General features: G+C 36.9%; 1 protein-coding gene across 1 annotated transcript; it reads left to right on the plus strand.

The window, feature by feature from the left end:
• The first annotated feature begins 7,943 nt into the window (after positions 1–7,943).
• LOC145050615 (dihydrolipoyllysine-residue succinyltransferase component of 2-oxoglutarate dehydrogenase complex 2, mitochondrial-like) lies at positions 7,944–9,622 on the plus strand. The gene is made up of 10 exons (XM_078998839.1): positions 7,944–8,016; positions 8,114–8,164; positions 8,276–8,336; positions 8,413–8,461; positions 8,556–8,631; positions 8,717–8,802; positions 8,888–8,981; positions 9,063–9,134; positions 9,218–9,271; positions 9,417–9,622. Exons 1-10 carry the CDS (start codon positions 7,944–7,946, stop codon positions 9,620–9,622), a joined length of 822 nt encoding a protein of 273 aa, XP_078854965.1.
• The last annotated feature ends 1,179 nt before the right edge of the window (positions 9,623–10,801 follow it).

Below are 10,801 nucleotides of genomic sequence, written 5' to 3' on the forward strand. Positions count from 1 at the left end.
TATCAGGTTATGCTTTAGGTCAGCTACGTAGGCCACATTTGAAATAGAGAAGTTTCCATTGGTGAGGATGCCATAACCACAAATCTAAGAGTTGGAGTTGTTGCCATATGTCACGTAACCAGCATTAGGATAAAGTTTGAGATCTCGCATAAAGTTTTCTTGCCCCGTCATGTGCATGGAGCAAGCACTATCAATATACCATATTGTCTCTTGCTCCGACACACAGAGTGCCTACAAAAATTAGTGATATGTGGAGTTTTTAGGCTCCAATTTAGGTTTTAGGACAAAGGCACGAGTCTAGGGTTTTGGTAGTGACTTTTGAGCAACAAATGGTTTGGAAGGTTTGTTCCTATATTCCTTAAGAAACAAACAGAAGGTCATGGTCCTTTCATCTATCCAGTAGTCATACTCAATGACATGAGATTTTGGAACGACTTTCTTCGAACTTTCAACTTCCGGAGTAACGAGAACTGAAGTGTCTTTCAGAGTTGTTGTCACATATTTGTGTGTTTTAACTTTCCAAACAAGGTTTTGTTTTTACGATTTGGGGAAAAAAATCTTAACACTTTTAGCTTTGGTTGATGGCACATTTGGGTTTGTAGGTTGAGGTTTAAAAATTGTGCCATCAACTTTAACAATAAAAACAGGTGAAAAAGTTCGAGGAGAGTTGTTTTGGACAGATTTGGTGCTCACACTAGACTTTATTGGAGTGGGACTGACCACTTTCTTTTGTTCTACAAGATTGGGAGAATTGGAAGGCCTCTTGAGAATCTTAGTGGGTGTGAAGGAGTTTTGACTGTGAGTTGAGGAATGATAATTTTGAGATACACTCATTTTGGAGTTCTCAAGGAATCTTGAATTTTGTCTTGTCTTAACTTCCTTTTTGAGATCGTTTTTGGCTTCTTGTTTAGGACTAATGACATCTTTTTGGTTTAAGTAGGGTTTCTTTCTTTGCTCAGATGTTGACTTGGATGTGTGACCGTTTGAAGGATTGCCAAAGTTTTGCTTGATGAGCACCAAGGTTGTTTTAGAGGCTACCAAAGAATTTGATTCACACGAATCAGATGAGACATTGCTTATGGTTTCTATGTTATCATCTAAGGATTCCCATTCAAACTCAGAAGTAACAGATTCAGTTGTCACTGGAAGAATTTTCTCAACAACACAATTGTTAGGTGGATTGTGTTTCGGAACATAATCAATAATATTTGAAACACAATGGTGGACTACCATGGTCTGATTCAGGTCTAGGTTTGTCAGAGGCGGAAGTGGTGTGGAATCAGAAAACTTGGCAACTATAGGTTTAAACTCAGGAATCAAAGATGAAAAATGGTCAGAAGTATCATGAATGGGTGATAAGGGAGAAACATGTGTATCTGAATGTTTATGGTTCGGAACATCTCCCATAAAAATCATATTTTGTAACTCCTTCAAGGGACGAACAACTGGTTTTGAAAACTCACTTCTGAGATCCAAAGCTTTAAATTGTGAGTCATCCGTTCATTTGCTTCAAGCAAGTCAACAGAATTATGCAAAGCATCAATTTGGGCATTGAGACGTTTGTTATACGAAATCAGAACATTTATTTCAGAATAAGTGATTTCACATTTGTCTTTAAGAATGATACATTCGTCTTGTGACATTACAAGTTCTCGTTCTAAAGACTCTATTTTTAATTTCTTATCCTCGAAACGTAACCTAAGACGAATCAATTCAACGTCCTCTTCTCACTAGCTTCTATGGCTGACTCATAGGCTCTATAGATGGTGTTCATATCTGTTTGGATCTGGGTCAGATAATATTCACAAAGAGTCATATCAAAATTATTATCAGTAATCATAGATATTACCTGCTGAACAATGCTTCGACCAGGTGGATCGTTGGTGGCCATGTAACAGTAGTTTGGTTCAGCAACATCATCATCATCTTCATCTTCTAACCCTGAAGACCAATAACCTTCATCACACTCAATGGTTTGTCTCACCATCAAACACATGTTTCTTCCGGTAGTCATATCATCATCATCTCTAGATGACCAATACCCCTCTACATCTCTAGACACAATTGTGACAAATGCCTTTTCACTTTCAGCTATTTCCTGGGCTTTTCGGGCATAGTAAGTAGAAACCTTGATTTTTGGTTTTTGTGTAATATCATCAAGACAATCTTTTGCAAAGTGGTTTGCATGTCCACGCTTATGACACATAATTTTAGGTTTGTCAAATTTCGGAATCTGCTGAGTTTCGAGGTTGAGTTGGGTTTAGTGATGTTTGGTTTGTAGGCTGGTGGGTTTTCCGGAGTGGATTGATGTTGCGGAGCAGAGTATGAATGAGGATTGTTTTGATGAGGGGCATGAAAGCCATTGTGATAAGGTTTTTGAGAGGGATTAAATGGATTTTTATATTCCATGGGGAGTAGTGCGAACTCTTGTTAGAAACGGAGTTCAGATTCCATGGAAACCGAATCAATAGTACCATCAATAGAATAGTTCTAAGTAGATAGGTTTGGCAAGGAAGGTTGAGCTGGTGGAACGACGATTTTGAGAGAGTCCGGGATGGATGGATTGCTAATAGAGGGTTCAAATGAACTCACTAGAGCAAGAGGGCCTCTGGAGAGTTCTCTTAAGGTTTGAGCAACGTTTGATTAATGAACTTGAAGTTCATCAAATAGTTGGTAAAGCTTCAGCTTCTTCAGAGATCCATTGCTTTGAAGACAAGACTTCATATTTCCCCATCCTTTACCAAGGTTGTTTATGAACTTAATATTGTACTACAAGGGAGTTCGGACAATCCCATGAGCAGTCATATTGTTGACTACGATTCGATATCTGTTGGAGGCTGAGGAAACTGATTCACCAAGAGTTGTTGTAAAGGTGTCAAACTCGTTGACAACAGATGTCAGACACTTTTCTTTCATATTTTCTAAACTTAGATCAAATCTTGAAGAGTGTCCCAAATCTCTTTGGCAGATTTGCGTAGTTTGATATGCTCAAAGAGAGATGTTGGAACACCAAAAACCATTTCCAAGAAGGCAACTTGATCAGCATGCAACTTTTCAAGATCATCAGCAGTGAGAGGTGCTTGTCGTTTTTTTATCCTAACCTAAGAGAGTGGCAGCAGCATCTCTAACTGTTGTTCTAACTGGAACATGAAGACCTTCTTTGACGGATCTCCAGATAGCTTCACCTTTCTCTTTAGCCAATAAAAATCTTTCCATTCTGACTTTTCAATTCTCATATTTTTCAACAACTAGTAGTAGGGAACGAGTAAGGCAACCTATGCTATTTGCTATTTGCATTGAATACATTTGTTGAGGATTAGAAGTGGCCATTGAAGTTAAGATATCTTCAAGAAAAAGTGGTATACAGAAGAACTTTTATCCCGAACACAGAAATGATTGAAATACCAAGGTAATCTCAAACCAACTATAATATGATCTTATGGATGAAAGGACAACAACTCAAGCTCTGATACCAATTGTGAGAACAAGAGATCTGATGCGCTGGGACAAGGTTTGAAAACTCAAACCTTGATTTAATGGTTAAGATCAATGTCTGCTTGCTAAGGAATGTTCCAGTTAAATCTAGCAAGACCAGTGAAGTTTGAGTTAATGTGTTCAGTAAAATATTCAAGATGTAAATGAAGAGTGAGAACTGCGATCAATGTAAAGATAATAAATGAAGAACAAAGAGAATGTTTTAGTAAATGACTTTAAGAGAATAGAAGAGGAAGAAAGCTAAATTAGTGCTAATATGCTTGAATGATCTGTCATTTAAATTGTCATAGAAAACTCCTATAAATAGGAGAGCACAATACATCTTATAAACTGATTACATACATAGGACTGGAAAATAGAGTTACTTATGACACTCTGATTATCTAAGTTTGACAATAGATTTAGTCCTATGATATGTTACATCAAGCTAAGTAACAAATACAATTAATACAAATGGATAAAACACTAATTCGGACAAATTAACATTCCAGACACAACATCCATTCTGGAATGCTTTCATTTTGGTTCGGTACACAAACACATAATCTTCTCTTCCGGACTTAAGCTTTTATTTCGGAATCCAAACCGATTTCACACCATCTTTTGTTTTGAAACTGAGACTGACTTCGGAACTTCAAAAGGTTAGAGATTGGTAGAGGTTCACTTTCAGGTTCCAACAGTGGCCACCATAAAAGTCTTGTATTTTAAGTGTTAAATGCCCACAACCATAAAAGTAATTATACATGAAACTTGGTGTTACTATTCTCCATCACTTAAACTAGATTTCGTCCTCAAAATCCTCAGTTGGAAACAAATATGGGCAGTGCTCACACATCTCTGCCTCGAGCTCCCAAGTCCACTTTGAGCCCTATTGATGCTGCCATTGCACCTTGACCAAGGGAACCACCTTGTTGCACAAGGCCTTTGTCTTCCTATCTAGAATCACCACTAGTCTCTCCACATAGTTCAGGGATTTATCGACTTGGATGTCATCCAATGGGATCATTGTTGTATCATCCACCCATAACTTCTAAAGCTATGAAACATGGAAGGTGCTATGAATTTGGCTAAGCTACCATTCGAAAAGGTTTGATGAACCAGGGGCCCAACTTGCCCCACTTCCTGAAGCGAATAACACCCTTCCAAGGTGATACCATCAACCTAACCATATCTTATACCTGAAACTCCAACTCAGACTGTCGTCTATCAGCATAAATCTTCTATCAACTTTGTGTTGTCTGTAACCTTTGTCTGATCTGTTGGATAAGATCTATCGTCTGGAGCACCACCTCAGTTCTCCCCATGACCTTATGGCTGACCTCTCCCCAACAAACTGGAGTCTGACACTATCTCTCATATAGAAGCTCATACAGAGGTTGTAACACCCGTGTTTCCAGCTAGGCTTAGTTATCAATTTTGTAATCTTGTCGATTAACTATTGTAAATTTTTTGATAAGAAATAAAAGTAAAAAACTTGATATTTTGGTATTATCGCCAAAAAGAAGAACTTTCGGATTTTTTATTCGTATCTTCAGAACAGATGGAGTCGGAAAGTAATAAGTTTCAAACTTTCTATTACATATCCGTTCGAACCAATATTTGGGTGTTTTTGCTTGAGCTGTACGAGATGAAAGTCTCATATACAGTTCTCGGAGGGGGGACCGGGCCTATCTCAATAAAGTCTATGAAAATTATTCAACTACATATATGTTTATGTGAATTTTATAGATGTTAGGTGTATTTGCTGTCTGTGTGAAATTCTACGTCAAAACATAATAAATAGGGCTAAAATATAAATTAAAAATGAAAGATTATTTTTGATAAATAATCTACATTACTAGAAAACAGCCCTTTAATGACGTGCAAACAATGACACTCGGTGATAGAGGACGCTCATTTGTGCGTACCCTAAAAAATAATGTCAGTTTTGCAAAATTTGAAGGATAGAGGACAAGCATTAGTGCGTGCCCTAAAATTAGTGTCCAACAAAAAAAATTAAAAACACGGAGGGCACCTATCATAAAAAAGGGCGTCGTGTAAACGTGTCGCTTTATATTTTTTTAAGGAAGGCGCGCACGTTATCTTGGGGAATGAATTCCCAAAAAATTAAACACCCCGCCTGATGCATCTCCTTCTTCTCCTTCTAAAATCCTCTACCAAAAAACCCTAATAATCCTTTAAGCATCTCGTCTTCCACTCTCTCTGCATTCTCTCTCTCTCTCTCTCTCTCTCTCTCTCTCTCTCTCCCTTCTATTTGCAAGCCCTAAGCCGCCACCACCAGCATCGAACCTCATAAGCTTTAAGAGTGCAAAGTGCCTAAGCAAACACTTCCGCCATCTCAAGATGTCAGTTCAAGATCGGAACGCCACATCGCAGAACACAATGTCCTCATCGTCTCCACAAACCGCCGTCAACTGCGGAGAAACGAATGCGACTGGGTCTGGAACGAAATCAAAGCCGAAGCTCGCCGTGACGCCGAATTTGAACCATCCCTCGCCAGTTACCTCTAATCCACCATCATCTCCCACTCATCTCTCTCTCTCTCTCTCTCACACACACACACTCTCTCTCTCTCTCTCTCTACATTTAGGAAACAAACTCTGCTCCTCCACCCTCCTCTACGATCTTTTCCTCAACACCTTCTCTTCCGACCCATCTCTCCTCTCCGCTACCATCGCCGGCCTACCAGCCACCCGTCAACGAGAGTCTGCCTTCATCTCCTTCGCTACAATAGGTAAGAGATCATCATTATGCTTCAAATGATTTCCTGACGGTCAAATCCGAGAATTAGTTTGTTAAAATCATGGAATTAGAGCCTGGTAGTGCAAAAGACTCAAATGGTTTTTTCTTTCCAGCGACATCCTCTAGAAATGCAAAGCGGTGGTACTCAGCCTTTCACAATGTCACCGCCATGGTTGGTGTCGGTGTCCTCAGTCTTCCTTACGCCCTGTCTCAACTCGGATGGTATCCATTTTCCTTCAATCCATGTCTTTCTGTAAGATTCTTTTTTGGTTTAAACAATGCACACAACATGTTCGGTGAAAATCCTCACACAAAATCCACTTTCATAATATACAATATGCTTGATTCAGGGGCTTTGGAATCACAGTACTAGTCCTATCCTAGGTGATTACACTCTACACACTATGGCAAATGGTGGAAATGACACGAAATTGTTCCAGGAAAAAGATTTGATAGATACCGTGAGCTAGGGCAACATGCTTTTGGTGAAAAACTCGGGCTTTATGTTGTAGTCATTCTACACAAGGACCTGATTGTACTTCTCGGCATCGGTCAATAATGTTGTTGAACTCAATTTCTTAGTTGGGGAGCAACTGAAGACAACTTTCATTGGTGTAAAGATGTTTATAAGTTGTTTTTAGCCTTTTTTGACGAGGGTACTTTTGTCTTTTGATTCAGGAAAGGCAAACATCAAGAGAAGGACTTCTTACTATCGGTAGGGAAACAAGAGGACCTGTACAAGCATGCCACAGCTCCGAATTCAAGCTTTTCTTTTCTCCTTTAATGAGCAATAAGAAACAATCAATAAATTAATCAACATACACACATAGCTTTAGGTTAAATTACTTGATTAATGATGAGTACAGCACAAGGCCATTATGCATGTGCCAGCTTAACAGTTTCTTTATGTCTAGCCAATTCTTTTATTCGATTTTAAATGTTAAAAAAATTCCTACTGATTAACGTTTTTTTTTCTTTCTGCAGGCAATGGTAGTACTTTGGTTGTTTTTCTGTTTCTCATTGTTATGTACTACTTAATTTTTTTTACCAGTTGCATTGGTAATACATGGATTTTGGTTCATTTTTTTTAGGTATTTGAGGTGATGAGAAAATAAGAAAAGGCTCATCTTGCTGAATTGGCTGCAGAGAAGGCTCATCAGGAAGCCATTCAGGCTCAACTTGCTATCGTGAGTATTATTTTAGGTCAACCATCATACGCTTTTGTCTGTTTTTGTCTTTTTTATTTGGGAATTACATTACATAATAGTTAATAATCATGTTCATATGCACGAACAACAGCATAAACTTGCAGAAGATCAAATGAATTTAGTAGAAAAACAATCACAAGTTAAAACCCAAATGTTAAGATATGAAGATGAATTAGCTAGGAAAAGAATGCAGGTTTGGGAATCTCTTTCACTTTCTCTCTTTCTCTCAAATACCCCCACACACTACATTTTTTATAATCCTGTTTTCCATCTTCAATTGTATAAAGTATCTGCAAACAGATCATGAAGCTCAAAGACAACACAATGCTGAATTGGCTAGAATGCAAGAGGAATCTTTAATAAGAAAAGAACAAGCAAGAACAGCAACTGAAGAACAAATTCAAAATATTTAAGGTTGATACAATTTTGTACCTTCTCTCTATCTACACACACACACACACTCAATAACCCTTTTTGAAGAAACTTGTGTTGTTATACATGAATGTTGTATCATCACTTAAAACAGAATTTTCAACACAACTGTGGACCCGATCTTTTTCTTCAGACAGTGGTATGTTTTTCCTTATAAGTAAATTCAATACAATCCATATTAATCTTTTTTTTCTTTTATAATGAATAAATTATATCCTTTTTTTTGTGTTATGAAGGTGACTTGGTTGATGTTGTTGTCCCTTTTGTGGGAGAATCCATTAGTGATGGCACTTTAGCAGCCTTTGTAAAGAATATGTTGAAATTGAATAGACAAATTATTTCTCTCTTTCATTTTTATAATTATTTTTTTTGGAAAACTTTTCTTTTGTTGTTCATAGAACCTGGAGATCATGTGGAAGTTGATTATATGAGCCAATTGACCAAATCGAAATTGATAAGGTACTATTTTTTTATGGTGAGGGCATTTTCGTCTTTTGCACATACAAGGATAATGAGTACTAAATTTGTTAATTAGGCAGGTGACAATTGATGTTGGTAGTCCTGAAGCTGGAGTTATCAAAGAGGTAAATTGTAATTTTAGTATGAATTCAAAAATCACAATTATAGAATTATCCTCTTTATTAAAATTACTGATATACCCTTTTAACCATAACTTAGTTTGTTGCAAAAGAGGGAGATACAGTGGAGCCAGGTACAAAGGTTGTAATGAGTAAGCGTCTCATGAAGTCGATATGTAAGTGATGATATTATTTATATATTTAAATAATTCACATTACATTTTCAATGATTTAAAATTTATGTTATTTAATTTAGGACAGATTTAATGAAACTTCGATCTGAATATAAAGAAGCTTTCCTTGAGAAGCATGGAGTGAAATTTGGGCTCATGTCTGGATTTGTGAAAGTAAGTTATAGGTTACAAATCAATTCTCTTGCATTTTTATTTTTTATTTTTTTTTATTTAATTATGGTTGAAGTATATTTTTCAGGTTGCTGTTAGTGGGCTACAAAATCAACCAATCATTAATGCTGTTATTGATGGAGATGATATCATATATATATATAGAGATTATATTGATATCAGTATTGCTGTTGGGACTCCAACGGAGTAAAGAACTCACCTCCGTTGTCTCAAAATATTCTTACACCTATTCTACTTCTCAGGCCTTGTTCATTTGAAATGTTTGGAGTTGTCTGATACAGAATTTGGAAACAATGGTCTTCGTCATCTCTTTGGTTAGTAGTATATTTGATCATGATCCAATCTTGTTTGACCCTTTGACTTGGAGTTGACTTTTACATGATCTTGATTGTTGCAGGTTTGATGAATTTGGAACGTTTGAATCTTTCATTCACACTTATTACAGATGGAGGTTTGCGACACTTGGCAGTGAAACGGATATTTGCATTAATTTCACAACCCCTTTAGGACTTTAAGGATCTTTATCATCCATCATTTGCTGAATGGGTTTCATGTATGGTAAAAACCTTTTCATCCAATCATATTTATCTTATTAGAGGGGCTTTGCTTCTACTATATGCCAATATGCTTTCCTGAGACTCTAGTTCTTTTGGGTTCAAATGCAGTCAAACCACAAGCTTCTGGGGCCAATTCAATTGCTGAGACCTTTTCTGAATTCAAACACCTTCTTGTGTATAAGTTCAATAGCAAATTCAGTACTTTCTTGTGTATAAGTTCTATTAGAAGACAAACATATTTTTGAACCCTTTGAGATTTATCCATTTGTCTACTATTGGAATGACTATTTGTGTGACATTAACTTTTGTGCAATGTATTATATTTTTTGTATATGGTATTTTATTTTCTATTATGAGACATGAAATGCAAATTTAATTTGAAAATTAGTAAATTTATAAATAATTTTTTTTTGATACGCAAAAGTGTGTGTCATCTTCATTTATGACATGACCTTTCTTGACAGCAACTTCAATGATACGCATTGCGTGTCATAAATGCGCGTCGTCTATAGAGGACGCGCAAAAGCGCGTCGTCTCTCGTTATGACAGGGCCTTCCTTGACGCGCATTTGCGCGTCGTCTGAGCGTTTTACGACGCGCAATGAGCGTCGTAAAAGGCTGTTTTTCTAGTAGTGCTAAAAAATCTGCAGTAATCGAAAAAGAAACCTTGTGCATATAAAGAACGCCTAAATCTGACTTTGTGGGAGGAAGTTTGGATTTTTCGAAGTTTAAACTTAGTAGTGTATGGCTCAGAAACCGAAATTAAATTCGGTCGATGATTAGGAAAAATAATCTAAACGAGAGTTGAAGATCTCGCCAATACCTATATGTCTATATAAAGACAGTCGAGAATGGATATCTTATGAAAAAGTTATTAATTATATACAGACTTTAGCTGGCAAGGCCTACTAAAAATAAGTAATAAAAATAAAGTGAGAATTAGCCAAATGTGTCTAAAGAAAAGTTGTAAATGTCGTCGATAGATATGCATGGATATAAGAACGTTGAAAATGGAGTTCATATGAAGAAGTTACAAATTTTTTAAAGTTATAAAAAATTTCACGCACAGCCACGCACACAAACAATAGGCGCGACACGCTCTAACATGCCACAAGCTTGCACCACATGTCACAACTCAAAGACTTCCATGTCACGCTTCTCCACATTTTTCCTCCAAACCTCTTTGGAATACTTTCCACCCATAGCCGGAGAATAGAAGCTCTTGGGTCAAAGTTATGCCCGCCTAATTCCCGGTTTTCATCAAAATTCTCTGTAACATAAGCTGCACTTACTCTGCATTAAGTGTAACTTGTAATTATAGTCATAGTCATTATTATGAAGTTATAATTAATATTTATCAGTGATTCCAAGTCATTATACTAGTTGATCTACTTACGAGAGTGATGTCCAAGACAGATTTAGTGA

The sequence above is a fragment of the Lactuca serriola genome, chromosome 5, assembly GCF_051521515.1.
Source record: "Lactuca serriola cultivar US96UC23 chromosome 5, Lser_US96UC23_V15, whole genome shotgun sequence".
Classification (NCBI taxonomy): Eukaryota; Viridiplantae; Streptophyta; class Magnoliopsida; order Asterales; family Asteraceae; genus Lactuca; species Lactuca serriola.

Coding starts and splice junctions, on each gene's coding strand:
- LOC145050615 (XM_078998839.1), top strand. CDS start 7,944: ATGAATGTTGTATCATCACTTAAAACAGAATTTTCAACACAACTGTGG. Junction 8,337..8,412: donor ACCAAATCGAAATTGATAAG/GTACTATTTTTT, acceptor TTTGTTAATTAG/GCAGGTGACAATTGATGTTG. Junction 9,272..9,416: donor CACACTTATTACAGATGGAG/GTTTGCGACACT, acceptor TTATCTTATTAG/AGGGGCTTTGCTTCTACTAT.